This window comes from Rhynchophorus ferrugineus, unplaced genomic scaffold (assembly GCF_030347505.1).
Source record: "Rhynchophorus ferrugineus isolate W39M unplaced genomic scaffold, kcgeb_rfMv2 rfM6, whole genome shotgun sequence".
In the NCBI taxonomy this organism is placed as follows: domain Eukaryota; kingdom Metazoa; phylum Arthropoda; class Insecta; order Coleoptera; family Curculionidae; genus Rhynchophorus; species Rhynchophorus ferrugineus.
The window spans coordinates 14,128,751-14,147,191 of NW_027472585.1; the positions used below are offsets into that span (position 1 = coordinate 14,128,751).

Sequence of the window (18,441 nt, forward strand, 5' to 3'; positions counted from 1 at the left end):
TTCTTCAATCGGTCTAAATAACGCTATATAATAGTCGCTATTGATGGTCCTTCCTTTCTCAATAAAACCAAGGTCCATATCCTTGCCGGCCGACTGTTGCGTTTTTCCACGCTTTAGAGTGTGTGTTGTGTGCAGTCCACTCGGATGACTGTCGATTGGACTTCAGAGTTAAATACTGTAGCCATATTTCATCCATTGCTACATATCGATGCGAAAACTTGGGTTTATTACGCTCTATTATCTTTAAACGCTGTTCCGAATCATCAACTCATCGTTGTTATTTGACAAAAGTGAGCTCGCGCGGCACCGACTTTGCACAGAGCTTTCTCCTACAGAAATATTCATGAACGATATGATATACACGGTCAGTTGATATGTTTAGAGTGTCTGTTATTTCATTCAGTTTCAATTTACGGTCCTTTAAAATCATTTTGTGGATTTTTTAAATGTTTTCGTGGGGAAAAACATCTTTTGGGCGTCCACTGCGTTCACCGTCTTCGGTGCTCATTTCACCACGACTAAACTTAGCATACCAATCGTTTATAGCTGTCAAATTTATACATGCCTCTTTTGAGGGTTAGGGCTAACTAATGGATTTAATTCTAGAAACGCCATATATATGTCAGGCCGGGGACTTTTCAATTGACCTGTTATATAAACCCAAACCCAATCACTATTTACCGGAAAAAGAACTAAAAGCTAGACTAGATAAATACTAATTTATATTAGCGAGTGTTAATAAACCTTTACTTTCGTTGCAATCATGTAAAAGCTTCGAATGCTATAAAGATATTTCTGATGATTTTTTAAATATGTCATTTATTATAATACTATATTTAGTTAGTACATAGTTGGGATAGTTAATACATAGTTAGGACCAAATCATATATCTTTGGAACGCTTATCGTGCCAATCATTTTATGTCAGAAGCAACTCAAATAGAACAAAAAATGAAGGTGCCATGAGGCAATGAATCACAATGAATCACAGGAACAAATTCACATTTAAAAGCGTGAAATGTGCCATAGAGAAAAATATACATACTCAATTATAACAATGCCTAACGTCAGGTAACTTTGGAACTCAACAAACGTCGTTAGTAAGAATCTAAGGGTCGACACAATAACAAGACAAATATTTAAATTTAAAGCCCTCGTATTACCAAGCCAGTAAAATAATAAAATTTTCATCGACTACTTCATTTTTCCCTTTTCCTTATAATTCTTTTCGGCAAGGTTTTCCTTCTGTTCGACAAAAAAAACAGGAACATTTTCCAGAGGCGACTAACATTTACCTGTTCTTTTAAGCGCCACTGAAAAAAAAAGGCCATCCTAATAACGACGAAGATCAAGTTGTTATAAAAGTAACTGTAATAATTTTTTTGGGAACGCGCAACACATTTTATTTTTAGAAAACGAATGAATTTAAATGTAAAATTGAATTAATAGTCTCTTTAAAAGTCAAGTTCCTTATTAATTAAATCCTTAATTAATAGTACAAGAGAATGTATCAAGATGAACATGTTGAACTGAATGAGAACGATGGGTTTCTAATGGAGTAGTGCCTCTGCAGTAGTATATGGCATGCGATGTTATAGAAATAAAATGCGATCATTATTGGTTGTTAAAGCGTCTTTGAGCAAGTCTGTAAACTGTTGCAGATATGTCAGAATTCGAATTTTACTATATCAGAGTGATAATACTTTAAATATATTTTGTTGCAATTATTGTGCATCGTTAGTTGCGGCTTTTTCCCATCTTTCTTGTTCAGCTCGTAATAGGATTAATAATGCTCGACAGGGTGGTGATTGAGAAGGCACGTGGTAGTCAAAAAGAGTCCATATAGAATTTCAGGAATTTTGCAATGCGTGACTAAATATTTTTTTGCGTCATGGCAATCTGACTCAAAATAATAAGCCCCTGTGTTGCACAACTTCTGAAATGTTTGTTTGTTTTATTTGCTAGGAAATGTGGGCTAAGCACTCATCCCTGCACGTGAATATGTTGCTGAGCTGCGTACTCTTCTAATAAATGTAAATCCCCTAATATTTTGCTTCCTGCTTCATTTTCTTCATATTGAGATCTAGGTACATACACATGTTGTTAATGCTTTCGAGAATATCGAACATCTTCCTTTGCTTTGATCTGAAATATTCCTAATACTTCAATATTGCTCTTTCTTGCTGTACCCCATAACTAAATATCGTATGAGCAGATTGTCTTGATGATGGTTTTGTATATCATCATTTTACTCTTATTGCTCCTGGGAGTGGCGACCTGTTAACCTAGAGTCAACACGGAGTCTACTGTCAAGTTGTTTACGCTTCCACTAAATTCATCTACGGCCCAACTAAAGGCCTAAATATTTACCGAAGCGTTTTTTCTCCTCAGTATATACTATAAGTCGGCTTGGTTCCGTTTGCCTTTATTCTCCACTGATTAGACTATTTCAGAATGTATTATCTTAAAACCTCAACCTGAGAGTGGCTGTTTTAGTTTATATATATATATATATATATATATATATATATATATATATATATATATATATATATAGATTAAATCGGGGTTTATAACGGTTGCAAATGATCAGCGGGATTTCCCATGTTGCAATCTACATCCCTATAGTATCACAGGCAGATAGAAGATCAACAGACCAAATGTCAGAAGAAATAAACAAGGTTGGTGGGGTCTCCCTACCGGGTGGGACCACTCTACTAGAATCTTTAGACATCTAGACCATCTCAGATGCGTTCTAACAGAAAACAAATCAAACAGTTTTTGGAGGTGAAAAAAGAGAATTATCAAGGACACCACTAAAATCAGCAGGTGCAACTTAAGTTTATTCTGGCATCTCAGAATTGGTCACTGCGAACTGACCAATGAGTTTTCTCATTAACGAAAGGAGCCTACCGCTGTGCGTCGAATGTGGTTCCTCATTGTCTTTTAAACAAATATTAGTCAAATGCTGAAGATACATCTCGCAAACAGGGACAAAAATCTGGACAAGCTGATTGATTTTCTAACCGTCATAGGACTGCTATAAATATAATAGTGTGCATCTATGTAATATCACGCAAGTTCATTTAAACTTTTTGTGTCCGATATCCTTATCACTGTTATGAGTTGTTCGACCATTATACAGTAGCATTCCCATATTCATGAATCTATATGTTTTAAAAATTTTACTTGTCATCGTGCAACATTGTTACCACTGTTATTTAGCATCACTACAATTGTTAACTGATATTATAAATGTATTGAATATTGTATAACTGCAAGTAGACCCTAAATAGTCCCGGAGGCTGATGGGTCCATAATATATATATATATATATATATATATATATATATATATATATATATATATATATATATATATATATAAATTACTCTCTTGATTCATCCAAATACTGAATACCGTTATGATTCAATTTTATGATTTTAATTGATTTTTGAGACCTATTTTGAACCGTAAAAATATATAAATGATGGGGAAGACTTAAGCTGATTGTGTTCTTCTTACACGATACTATTTTTATAGAAAATATTGATATTTGCTTGAAAAGCTTGATTTATTACATAAAAAAAGGACTTTCATCTCATGCATTATATGACGCAATATCTCAAGGACGTGTAAGAGACAACACTAGCACTGCGTCAATTGTTTTTCTTTGCGTACTCTCCATATCCATCGAAATAATGAATACCGTCATCATTAAAACGATAAAAACAACTTCTGTAACTTGTTAATGTTAACAAAAGGAACAGGAAAAACAGTCGGCCAACTTCGCCTTGGCGAATGTTAATCTTTTATGAAGGTACCGACGCAACTGTCACCGTCCCCGTCGTTGTACGGTTAATTTTAATTAGGTAAACGGGAACGCGGCTAGGCGACGGGAGTCGCTGGGAAAAAATCAATTTCCAGGGGACGTTATGCAACCTGTCATATCCACCGGGGTCTATTCAGTATCGAATGGAAGCAGTAATTGAATTCCTGCCTCGATATTATTCGATGGGTCAACGATATTTCAACTTGAGCGAAATTATTCGGCCGCTTTTTATTTTCTCGGAAAATTTTACGAGGGATTATTTCGTATCGGGGACATATATTATGTTTTATTTACTTTTTTTTATTGATGACGTAATCATATTTTGTGTCTTTCTCTTTCTCCCTTTCTCACTGACCATTTCATTGTTCTTTTAAAGAAGATCCACGGAAAGTCGATGGTATATTATCAGTTACTAGACGGAGATCAAGGTCTCAGGCTATGGTTAGATTCATCACATTCTTTCATATTTATTGTTCATTGTATAACTATAAAACTCAACAAGTTGATTAAAAAAGTAATAGAGTAGAATTTTTACATTTCGGCCAGAATGCTTAGAGTCAAACAAGAGGAAACCTACTCTATAATAAAAAAAGATAAAGCAAATGTACCACAGGGAAGTAAAATAAGGTCAACTATTTACCTACAGTACAAATGTTATATACCACAAATTGAAAATATCACGATGGCTATATTTGCTGATAATGCTGCGATTTTTGTTTCCTGTAACATTGGCATTAGTGTAATTAGGCCACACAAGCACCAATAACAATAAATAATATTATCGTTCTATATAGCAACAACGCTGAATATCTCGCAATGAATATTGATGTAAAATTACGCTGAAAGGAATATGTAAAAAGAAAATGAATGAACTGGTGTTAATATATAGGAAAATGTTTTCGTTAATTTGAAGAAATTCTCAATTATCAGTACATCATAAATTGCTATTAGACAAGGTTATTGGAACCTACATGGACATACGAAATTCAATTTCGGTTATTATTATGTTTGCATAATACGGTTAGTTATTGCGGAATGTCCAAGAACATCCTCGTCAATTGTGGTTTATAGGAGAGCGCACGGTTTGTACCACATGTATTTGTTTAATTTACATACGAAATCTATCCATAGTTTTTAAATTAAAAAGGTAAGCACAGCTGTTATGAGTAAACAATAGATCGCTTAAGAATTTTATGACATCAGATTGATAATTGTATAGGCATCTATTTAAAGTATTTTGGAGGAATACAGACAAGTTTCCGCACCCAAACTGTAGTTGAAACGTGGATAAAATGTTGCTGATTTGTCCCAGACACGAAAATAAGAGTTCAAAAATATGTTTTTAAAGGCAATGACTGATGTCAGCTGAGCAAATGATAAACAACGACTGGAAAAAAATTAAACCTCATTTTAATGCAAGAAAGAAATAAATAACCACTTATCAGCTGAAACCGTCAGCAAGTATCAAACAAATGAGCTGAACTACGCTTATGTCGAACTAGTTCTTAATATACCCATATCATAATATCAACAAACTTCATCTGCGGTATGCATTGGATTTAGTTTCCTTCCCTTTTTAAACAAATCAGTGAAGAAATCTCCTAATTCTAATAAGAAAAATAAGAAAAAAGTATCTTAATGTTAAATGATATTTATGCAGTATGATTAAGAGAAATATTTTCTTTCAATGTACATAAAATAACTTGTTAATTCTACAGTCTCTTGGAAATAAATTCTGTAGGTTAGGCTTGATTTTTATCCTACTATTCACTCTGCTACTCGTAGCAACTTTAATCAGTTACAAATCAAGGCAGCTCCATTGTTTTATTTAACAATCACACGAAGAACAGTTTAATTCTGTAATATTCAGAGAACGACCAGTTTTGGTTTATATTGGGTTATTTTTCTTATTGTTCTTTGAAAAATTACAGGATTCAGAGATGTATTATTATTAATGACCAGAATATCATTATTATTAAAATTTTTAACACTTACTTGTTAGTAAATGCAAAAAATCCTTAAAATTATATATACATTGCACAAATATTTGTGAAAGCTTATAGTCATTCTACTACATCATATCCAATCCAGTTAAATCGCGCAAAAATTTGACCAAACATTCTGAAAGTTGCCAACTTAATTGGTCCAGTGGACAAGGTAAAAAGACCTCTTCCTGCATTTTCGAAGGTCGCAGTTTCAAATTCTGCTGGAACATGGTTATAAAATTATGTTGATTGTGAAAGTATATGAAGAGTGGAATCTTCGACAAGGAAATTGATCCCAGTCACGCCAGTAATCAGGCCGGGTTCTTACCGGGATGTTTTGAGGTATAATCGTTAAGCTGGTTGCTAATTGCCAGTGAGTAGCCCTAAAGCCGAGGATTATGATTCGGAGCTTACGTTAAGCAACAAGTCCAATCCAGATAAACCCTATTTGGTTAAAAAGGAGAATAACAAAAATTAACTTGAAGAATAATTATTAGGTAAAAACATTTCCTTAGCTTGAAAAATATTTAGAAGGGAGAACTTTATAGTCAAAACCATCATTTCAAATATTCCTAAAAATACTCAATAAATAGTGATTAACCTAATGAACACTACTCGAAAGTACTTCACCTGTTCTCTAATCCATAATTTACTATACCAGCTCTACAATATCCTATATGGAATTATATTTACGTACAATACGTAATTTGATTAATCATTATGCGTGCAATATTCGTTCTATTTATTCCTCTATTGATTGTTTAATTCTAACACAATCCGTAGCTAATTGCAATAGTTCCGTTCAATAATTAATGGTTTTTAAAAGGGGTCCATTACAACAATGGTGTGTTAAATTATGGAAGGGCTTCCAGCTTGTGGGTGTTCATATTTAACGAAGATAATCTAACTGCAATATATAGCGTGCTTTTTAATGGAAGATTATTATTATTTAATCTATTATAATCAATTGAATTAATTTACGAATATTTGTTTCAATCATATATCATATATACTTTACAGCAAAATTGATCAAACCCTAATTATTAATAGTTAATTAAATTTGAAGTAAACAAATCAATGAACCAATTTTTTATGTAATATGTTTAATAGTTTAAGAGATTATGGTTAAAAATATCGTATAATTTTATTTTGCAAAAAATGCAATTCCTAAAACTACCATCAAATTAAGTAGCTCGACGAAACATTCATATTTTCTGCATTAAAGCTATAAATGATATGCATAAAAAGAACAAAAAATTAAGCAATATCTATTAAAGCAAATAAAAAAATAAAAACAATTTAAAGGAAAAAAAAACTGCTTATATATAAAAAGGAAGTCTGTGGTATTGATTAAAATTTGATACTATATTAGATTGGTGGCGCAGTGGTAAAGACAACAGGACGGTCCACCTACTGTTACGAGAGCCATGGGTTCGAATCCGGCTGGGGCATGGTCGTCAATTTATGTTTATGAATGTTTAATATTTGTGATTGTCCTAGGCAAGAGTATAATATTTGATAAGAAGAATGATCCCAGTCACGCCAGTAACCAGGCGGGACAAGACCGGATGTCTTCTGGGATGATTTCTAAAGTTGGTCGCTCGCCAGTCGGTAGGTTTAATGCCGGGAACCGTGGTTCGGAGCCCACGTTAAATAATAGGTCCAGTCCAGATAAACTCCTAGTCGGTAAAAGGAGACTTTAAAATTTATATTAAAAAAACAATTAAATAAATAAGCTCAAAAAAGTAATATAGATAAAATCTGAAATGATACGAAAACTAGACAGAGAAATAAAAAAGAAACAATTGAAAGTATTTGATCTAAGGAAACAAGAGAAATGAAATATGGAATCACTAAGAGACAAAATAATCGATAATATAAAACAAACAAAGGGAGCTGATGAGAGGGGACATGACACTTTAAGATAAAAATATAACAAAATCAAACTAAAAAAATTAAAAAAATGAAAATACTAAGGAACAAGGGAAATCTAATCGACTTAAGCAATACTTGGACAAGGAGCCAGATATAACATAAAATAGCGACCTTTTACCGAATCTAAGCCTCCAATAACATAAATCTATGAAGACTTATAAAGAAATAGGATTTGTTAACCTGAACTTATTATTTTCTCTTTTAAAATTAAAAACCAAACATTAAGATACTGGTAATTTTTACAACAAAATAGATGGGCCATGCAAATAAAACGGAAAAACTATCCACAAACCCTTTTTAAGTCGGCCAGTAAATCCTTCGAAGAACTACTATAGTGCCGGTGGGATTTTTTACTGAAATTTATTTATTTCCGGTATTTCGGCGATTTGCCTAGTTAAGTACACTCTTTATTTCGTTCGGTTAGCAGTCCAGATCGTCGGTCGCATTCACGACACCATTTAAATTTCACCTGGTTTAGTCGTAAACATTATCTGATTCGAGGCTCTATCGTTTTTTTAAGGTAACTTGATTGTGCAATGTGAATTTTACTGTCTCTGCATTTGTCTCTTTATAGTACTATAGGTAATTTTTCATTGATAGTCCGGTGTCACTTTAGGATTTCCTAAGAATGCGACAAAGATAACAAGATACCAAAATCAAACTAAAAAAATAAATAAAATGAAAATACTAAGGAACAAGAGAAATTTAGTCGCCTTAAGCAATACTTGGACAAGGAGCCTGACATAATATAAAATAAGGACCTTTCACCGAAACAAAAAAGCAAGGAGCTACGGTGAGGCTTTAAAAGCATGATGAGAACTTTTTAATTAATAATTTCAGGTTGCTTTAGTAAATGCATTAACAATTAACAAAGCACTAAACAAAAACTGCAGGAAATAAATACGTTAATCTGTGGATCAAGAGTTAAAATGAATGTTAATGAATATTAAAGAATATTAACAATTGCAAAATAACTTTATAGAATCTTAATTCTTCATCTGTTCGTAAGTTGTTAGCTCCTACGTGGGACATAGCAATCGAACGCCTATAAGGATGAGATCGACGAAAATATCAGCAAAGAGCAATGCAAGTTTATTTAAAAATTTAGGTACGTTTTATTATTTTAATCAGCTTGGTGTATTTATGGTTTTTCAATATATATTTTAGATGGGAAATAGGATAAGAGATCAGGACTATATGAATACAAAAATGAAGTCTAAGAAGAAGTAAGAAACTATGAAGCAGTTAAAATAAAACTGATCACATAATTGGCATAGATGAACAAATAGATAAAATTATTAATTGTTAACTGTTAATTTGTAAAAATTCAACGAATTGAGTAGTAGTAAGGTTTTTAACAGTCTCATTACATTAAGATATGTGAATGTATGACATTTTATTATTTGGACTTTGAAATTTTGAAAAATCAACAGTTAATTTAAGTTTGTAAACACATTTTTAAATTGCATGAAATAAATTAGCTGATTGTGTTCATTATGGTTTGAACATGGAATGCTAAAGTCAATTATCAATTTCAAAATTGTATTATTCATATATTTCATACTTAGAAAAAAAAAGTAACGAAAGCTCATGTATGCTCCAAAGTAGTTACAGTTCTGAAAATAATCTCACTTATGATACTTTAAACTTTATAATATTCAGAAGTGTAGTAATTTAAAATTTAAAGAAAAGATTTTAAAGAAATTAGAATTAGTTAAATGCCAATTACAAGATATTAGTAAATGTTATATATATATATATATATATATATATATATATATATATATATATATATATATATATATATATAAGATTTTAATATTTAAACATAGTTTATTCTGTTTAAATGTTTAACATCTATATTTTTCAGTTAGTTTAAATACATTTCTGGTCGTATGCTGAAAATCCTGTAAAAACTAGTTTTAATAAAATATCATTTTTAAATCATTCCCTTTATTTTTTATGAGATAAATATGATTAGCTTAATAATTTGCGATCCAATGTCGACCTTATATATTTAGAATATATACGCATTGGACCTAATGTTGTGGAACTTGAGGTAATAAAAAAAAGTAAATATAATGGTAGTTAAGGAAAAATTAGTTTTAAAATGACATATTTTGAACCTAAAAAAGTAGCTGGAAAACGACATTGACCATGAAGTGAAATGAATTTTAAAAGGCAAGGAAGTCAGATTACAGAGAAGCAAGTTGTATTATTGATTAGATAACAGACAAATTACCAATAGATGGCGCTATTAATAGAATTAATAAACGCGTATTAAATATTGGACCGAATGAAAGATATAATTCATTTAAGAAGAATAATAAGATGGAAAACCCTTTCCGAAAGACGTAATTATCCCTTGTCCGCGTCAGAAAGGAAACCGAACCGCCCCGCCCCCCTCTAGCCGTGCCAAAACAAGGTCCGTTTCTCGGGATATTTTTTTTGTGCCGAGATTGTTTGCGAAAAGAAACGCATTATTCAAACATTTCCCCGGGAAAAAATAAAAGACGCCCCCCAAATTCCGGCCCGATAGAGCGGATCGCCTCTATTGAAACCCCGGCCTTTATGCTGAATAATTAAATTGTAATTATCCTACCTCAAACGGAAACGAAAGAAATCCTTTAAGCCCTTTTTAACTCAATAACGGCGGCCAATGAATACATTTTCACTTTGTTTTGGGGGCGATGGTTATTTAGGCGCGCTGTTCATCAATTTTATTAGCGACTTTTGTTTATTGCGCTGTTTTTAATAAATTTCGATTATGATTTCGCAGGATTGAATGATTTCATTTCAACATTTTTTATATTAGCAAAACTCCTTAATCTTTATTTATAGTTCGAACTGGTAGCAATAAGTGTTTATGTTGTCATTTATATATATCTATAATGTTGCTTATAAAACTTAGTTAAATTACGGAAAATTTGCATAACCCAAATAACAAAGTAACATGTGGGCTAAAAACAATTTAATGGAAAAAATAAATGCTTATATATAAAAAGGAACTCCTTGGTATTGATTAAAAATTAATATTATGACCTATCAACTGAGAAAACAAAACAATTAGATTGATGGCGCAGTGGTATAGACAACAAGATGGCCCTCCTACTGTTGCGAGAGCCACGGGTTCGAATCCTGCTGGGACATGGTCGTAAATTTATGTTTATGAATGTTTAATATTTGTGATTGTCCTAGGCAAGAGTATAAAATCTGATAAGGAAAACGATCCCAGTCACGCCAGTAACCAGGATGGACAAGACCGGATATCTTCTGGGATAATTTCTAAAGTTGGTCTCTCGCCGGTCGGTAGGTTTAATGCCGAGAACCGTGGTTCGGAGCCTATGTTAAACAATAGGTCCAGTCCAGATAAACCACTAGTCGGTAAAAGGAGGCTTTAAGATTTATATTAAAAAAACAATTAAATAAATAAGTTTAAACAAATAATATAGATAAAATCTGAAACGATACGAAAACTAGATAGAGAAATAAAAAAGAAATAGTTGAAAGTATTTGATCTAAGGAAACAAGAGCAATAAAATGTGGAATCACTAAGAAACAAAATAATCAATAATATAAACACTTTGTTTTTGGAGCGATGGTTATTTAGGTTCATCAATTTTATTAGCGACTCTTGTTTGGCCTGTTCAGATGACGATCGTCATGTTTCGTCCATTGTCATCAATGCAAAAATCCCGGTTTGTTACGTTTAAACGTGGTCAAAAACTGCTCAGAATCATCAACACGTTTTTCATAGTTCACACAGATTTCTCATAGTTCATGCAGTATAAAACTAATACGTTTTTTTGATATCTTTACGATATTAGCTAACTCACCCTTTTTGAAAATTGAAAATGATTTTGTGGATTTTTTTGATGTTTTCTGGTCTTACGACCTCATTTTGATGTCCATTGCGTTCTCTGCGATCTTTAGGATCACGTTTGAAGTCACCAAAGTAACATTTTATTGTTCCCTCTGATGTACCGGAGTACTTATAACACTTAGCCATTGCTTTGCTTGAACGGTATTTTTTCGCATCAAGAAAAACTAGCGCCATCTATGTGTTAGGCCCGTACATGGGTTAAATCGTGTTTTGGAAGGTTAACTCATTTATATACCTATTTATAAAGGCTTAAATTCTTAATTGGGTAAAATAGTAATAAAGATTAAATATCTCAGTAGCAACAAAAACTACAGTATATAAACCTCTATAATCTACAAACTTACGTTTTACATCAAACGAGGATAGATACAACTGTACCTGTTTTCCACCCTTTAATCATCTACAAGAGTCCTGAAGGATTGGTTTATTGAACCATCACTGGAACCGCCTAACGGTGCCAAATTATCGGTAAACACACAGAGTCTCGTTCATCGTTTACAAGGAAGCGTGCTTTCTAACCCACTACGAAACGCGCAGGTCGCATTAGTATAAGAGGTTTTTAGAAAATTTTATAATTCGAACTGTAGTATAAGTAATTTCTTTCTCGTCAATTTGCTTTACTTCTGACTCCGCTCGTAAGTCCGCTTAACAATCAGCACTTATAATTTTACATAATGACATTTGAAGTTTACAACGTAAAACTAGGAACACAAAAACTATCTCGGAAATGTAATAGGGAATGTAAAATAAATAGAAAAATGTTGCGTTCAAATAGGTAGCATTGATAGATGTAACTAAGCAGCGTCACTAGCAGATATTTAATTTAAAACGTTATTTGTTTAAAAACTTAAAACAGTTTAGAAAGAAAATATATTCACAGAGAATGAGGTTATTTAGAACATTGTCGACAACGTAGCTTAGAACTATTCTTTCGTGCCAGGTAAGGTAATTTATATTGGACACAAGGTAGGTCATATGCGGGGCTTAGAACACCAAATTGTTTCTACTAAGAACTATCTGAATTATATAGTTTATGGTTAACGATAAAAAATGTAGACGTGGACGCAAATCTGTCCAAATATACAACGGTTTTCCAGATAGTTAGGTGATATAAAAGTGTAGTAATACATAATGCTGGAATCCCAAACAACGAATTCCTAAAAAATATGGCATATCTAGATTTTGATCTATAAAAGCATTTCAAAAACTAGTGACAAATATATATTTTGCTGGTAAACAATGATTTTGCTGCTCTTGTTATAAACCATATTCAGAATAGTTTACTCCAGCAATTCATTAAGTTTTGAACGATTTTAGGATGTTGGCTATGGTTCTCATAATCTTCATTCTTTTTAAAAACTTCAACGCTTTTTATATTTATTTTATTATTATAACTTTTTACAATAATCTCTTTTGAAGGACTATTAGTAATAGGATGTGGTGACAGTAGAGAAAAAGTAATTTTATGCTCTAATTTGACCCCCAAGGTTGCCAATTTCTTTCTACTCACCTATTCTTTGTATTTACAAATAAAGCAGCCACCACTACGCTAAAAGTTGTTCAATCTTTCCTTTCAGTATTGGGCATAAGTTCAATGTATAATTTTAAATCTTCCATCATTATCACAATTTGTGGGCCTTTGAATTTTCTATCCTACATTTACAAATCTATAAAAGTATTCTCCTCTGTTTCATTATAACTAACTTAATTTGTAAAGTAGGAGATATGTTTTTTTCTTTACTTAACAATGACTTAGTCATTGCATTTGTTTTGCTAACAATTAGGGTTCCCTCAAGGGTCTTACACCTCTTTCCTGTGTATTTTCTTCATCAGTCTACTACATTACAAATAAGGTATTTTGTCTTTCAATTTCTCTGAGCAAGCTAAAAGTTAAAAATTTAATTTTTAAAAATGTTATCCATACTTTGTTGAACTGTAAAAGACCTATTTATACTTTATTATACCAAGTTTTTTGGTATAAAAATCATATTGGAATATACTCACGTGAACATACCGAGTGATATAATAATTTGTGAATTCTAAAAAAAGTTATAACAGTGAACTCACTGTTTTATAACGAATATTCATGTGCTCTCGTTACAGAAAAAGACCATTCCCCAGTTATATGTTGAGCATAAACAAAAACAGTTGTCCTGATATACGTTTTCGTGTTTAATACATTTGTTGTTAATGTAGTTCGATAAAAGCTTAAATACGAAACAAGGATTTCACACTAAAAGCTTTATATATTTGTTACATATCAGTTTTCATGAGATAAAATCTTGAATTAGACTGTATTTTTGCTGCAATCAAGTCATATAAATTAATAGTATATATTACATATTATTTTATGTAACTCGCGATATAAACGATACTCAAATTTCATACAGATCTGGTTTGAACTAACGTATACAATTACTAAAAAAAATTAATTCGACTTACCTCATACGGTTCGCCGATTACTGGACCAGCTTGAGCCAAATACAGCGTTGAAGCTGAATCGAACACCAATTCTAGTGGATTCCGATGAACCAGCACAGTTTCTGTTTCGGTACAGTTGAAGAACAAGGTGATGTTTTCCAAAGTGACCCTGAAGGCGAATTTCACCCACTTGTTGTTGAACTTGGGTACCGTAAAATTAGCGATGATATGGGAGTTTACGTCGACAGAAGGATCTGTGTAGTAGAGGTATAACACCGTGTAAGCTCCAGTTTCTGGAGCAATGCGTACACCTGAAAAGATCAGATAACAATATCATATTAATATTACTATCTTTCTAGTTATATCTTAAACTATATAGTATATAAATGTCATATAGCCGTACATCTAACCCATATAGTGTATATTCGTGTGTATACTCGAATAAATATATATGTTTCGACTCGAATATATATGTCGTTTTGTATCACCATTCAACTTCTTCACCTGTCGCCTCTTCTTTCCCTTAAATAAAATATTATTTTAAGTAAATTAATAGCTTTCGTTTTCTAAACCTTTTCAGTGAGAATAATTTTAGTGGGATCATAAGTCTGCTGTATTTTGAACTCATTAAATGCAAACAGAGTTAATTATCAAGGAAAGAAGACAGGTTGACGTTGGATTGGCAATTGTTCCGCAGCTACTAGAAGTATTTAAAAAGCTGTAAAAGTTGTCCGTTTGTCAAACGTCTGAAAATTCTTCAAAATATTATAATTACGAGTTATTTTTATTGTTAAAAACAATATAAACCTTAAATTCGCCAAAAAGAAACAGTGTTTATGCGAAACAGGTGACGAATCAAGATCAATTTGGTGTTTCAGAGATCAAATATACGAATTGTATAAAACAGCAAGTAGTTTTTTCAATCGAAACATAACTTAAAACAATTATTTCAGAGGATATTGTTAGTCTGGAAAGTATCCAGAAAGATCCAAAAGATGAAGAGCTATTTGAGATATGTAGAATATCCGTTCATGCATTATTGGATAATATAGGATTTAAGTGGTGTAAAGATAAACCACGAAGGGGTTTAATGGAACTTCCTTTAATGGAATACAATTTTAAAATATATATAACAAAATCAAGGAAGAACTATATCAATTTATATATTTAAATGAGACATGAATATTTCAGAATGGTACATTGGGTTGCTCATGGCAAGATGATAATAAATAGAGTTTAAAGACAACAAAGGTTCATGGAAAGGATTAGGTTTTCTTAGTCACAACATTTATTAATAATTCATTGCAGACATATAGTTCTTCATGCTGGAAACAGGAATGGTTTTATTCCTGGTGCAGAATTAGTGTTTCTCTAAGTCCATGGGTGACTATTATGGAGAAACCCCCCTTTATTCTCCCTCCCTATCATTGCATTTCTAATCCCATTGAGTTGATATGGGGTATTGCAAAGAATTATTACAATAGATATTCAGGTCGAGGAAGATATTCAAACTAGAACTGTCTGGATTTATGGAAAGAGGCATTGTCGAAAATAATACTTTCGGTTTGTATGAGCTCGGTCAGACACATTGAAGCAGAAATTGACAAACGGTAGAATCTTGGGAAACTTTTTAATAGATTATAAATAAACACCTTGGTTATTAACTTGACTAGTTGTTCTAAAAGTGACCGTGATTGAATAAATCTATGAATGTTGGTTTATGATTCAATTCTGACGATTACTAAGGCAGGGTGATGAAAGAGGAAACCACTAAAAGTCAGTATACAATTAATATACTTTAATTGTAGGGAATTGTATTATAGAGTGTGAATGCTTTATGAGCATATGTGGTGTTGTTCAGAATAGATACTACTACATACAAAGACGCGTCTAGAACCCAACCGGTACTAGCGTGGAAAAAAGGGCAATGTATATATAATAACACCACTCTAACCTATAAATTATTGTGGCTATAAAATTGTAGTAAGGTTGTAGTTTTAAGTTCTTCGATAATAAATGCATTTGATGTACTATAATGTTAAAATAAACAATATTCAATAGTATATTTGTTCAATTATTTTATTTATTTTGTTATATGTCAGAGCCTAAAGGTACTAAAACTCAGAGTAGCTGCGGCAACATTGCGACGTTTCCCGTGTCACTGCTATTTAGAATTTACTATAGTTATTGTCGGAGAAAGTTTGCAAGAGAGGTAATACAAAGTTCACCAGGCACTTGCTGAATAACATAACGTGATATTTCACGTTTAGAGTCTAAGGGTAATAATTTATTTATATCCATATTATTGTTTAAAAATGCGACTTGAGACAAAAAATGGGTTAAACCTTAAATACACGGCTTAATTTTTCGCACAGCCAATAAATGCATCATTAATCAACCGATTTAAAAATACAACTATGAAGAAAAGAATCGATATAGACTCGGCAATTTTTCACGTCACAGCTTTGCAAAATTCGTCTGATATTTATAAAAATGCTTAGCTCATTTCTGCTCGACAAAATATCTAGTTTAAATTCGACCACATAAATCAAATCTACCCCCTGTTTGTTTTCCCTTTTCGGACGTCCGAACTTCGAGATACAAAACCAAACAGAGACAGAACCGATGAGGTTTATATTAAAAATAATTCCGCCGATTGTATAGGAACTTCTGCTTTTTAATAGTCGAAAAGGGTGACCGTATTTACTTAAACTTAATTTGGATATATATATGACGGGATGGAGATATCAGTCGAAATTAAATGCAAACAAGCCAAGCCAGATAAACCCTAAAAGTTAGCTTATTTATATGCAAAAGTAAAGGCAAGTTTTAACCAATAAATACAATAATTATAATCTTTATATTAATCGGCTTGGCGAAAATGTTGCTTTCCTTTTTGATCGACTACTGACGTGTAATTTTATTTTGTGATATATATCTGGCAATGCTGTACTACAAAAGGCCCACATAGAAATATTTAATCGGAAAACTAATTTTTACGTTTCGTACTGGAAACAATTTTGCAAGGAAAGTAATTGTCAATATCATTTAAGTTTTTCTATTCTTGATCAGTAAAATTCCAGAATAACAAAAATGAACTCTTCTCTGTTTACAGATTCATAGTATCAACATTAATTAATAAATTTTTAATTTTACAAATTTCAATTTATTTGATGTCTGATGAAATCTGTCTAGTGCTTAAAAACTGCTAGTGGTTCATGCTGTTCTGGAGACATAGTATATCGTTATATTAGACACACTTGTAAAATTTATTACGATTTTTCTGTAACTTTTATAGATATTATATCGATTTGTGGTTCAATTAGTAAATGCATTTCATGACAAAACAGTAACTAAATATTGAAGGTAATAAATGCATTAATTTTAACATCAAGCAGTAAAATAAATGTTATAAGGATAATTAGCTAATATAAAAAAGTTTTTAGAATTTCAATTCCTCATTTGTTGTTGAGTTGTTAGTCCCCATGTGGGACATAAGATGAAGTCGAAAGGAGAAGATTAACAAAAGCCATAGAAAACAAATTAAAGATAAGCTATCTGGAATAGTATTCCAGAATATCATATAAAATAATAGTTTAAAATAAATACATTTTCAGACAGGGAAAAAATAATATAGTTACTGTTTTAGAGATTGAATAGTGGAATAGACTAGTGAAGAACCACGCAACACTATTAAAAAAAATAAAGAAATAATTCTATTATCAAATAAGCGTGGTATATTTATTGTTTTGAAATATGTATAATTTATATTTTAGGTGAAAATAGTAATAAAACAAAAATTTAATGAATATATAAAAATTTAATAAATGAATTAATGAAAATACGAAGATTAAATTAAACTTACTAAATAATTTTCATAGAAGGGACGCTTGGCACAAACAATTTTACATAATTTGCTAAATATTTTAAATTCCTGATCAATATTAAGATATTTAACAGTTAATGCATTAAAATATTAATAAGAGAAGTGTCTTATTGTATTCCTTATTGTTTTAATGTACACCCATATATTACTTCATCTATCAGTCCATATTTATGGTTATAACAGAATAATAAATAAAAATCATATATACTTATATTTGATGGTCTTTGGAAGTTGTTACAGATCTAAACATACTCTTACTTATGATAATTTTATTATACTGCTCAATGATTATTGAAACTTACTATAAAACTTATAATTAAATGTAATTTTAAAACGGTTAGTGAGTTCTTAACTAAGTTCTTGAAATAGTTTGACATATTTTAATTTGTTTTAATATACAGACATTTATTAATTTTATCAATGTTATATATAAAATATATTTCTGATCTTATATTGAAAATATTGCGTAAACAAGATTTAGCAGCATTAATATATAATTT

The 18,441-nt window shown here is 31.5% G+C and overlaps 1 protein-coding gene across 7 annotated transcripts in view; it reads right to left on the reverse strand.

The window, feature by feature from the left end:
- The window catches only part of Mp (collagen XV/XVIII-type protein multiplexin), a 754,107-nt gene that overhangs the window by 445,227 nt on the left and 290,439 nt on the right, over positions 1-18,441 (reverse strand). For all 7 annotated transcript variants that reach the window (XR_013006194.1, XM_076407452.1, XM_076407453.1 and 4 more), the window contains exon 4: positions 14,077-14,366. Coding sequence is in view for 6 of the 7 variants with exons in the window: in XM_076407452.1 (XP_076263567.1) it covers positions 14,077-14,366 (290 nt within the window). In the remaining variant the exon portion in view is untranslated. The remainder of the gene's footprint in view (positions 1-14,076; positions 14,367-18,441) is intronic.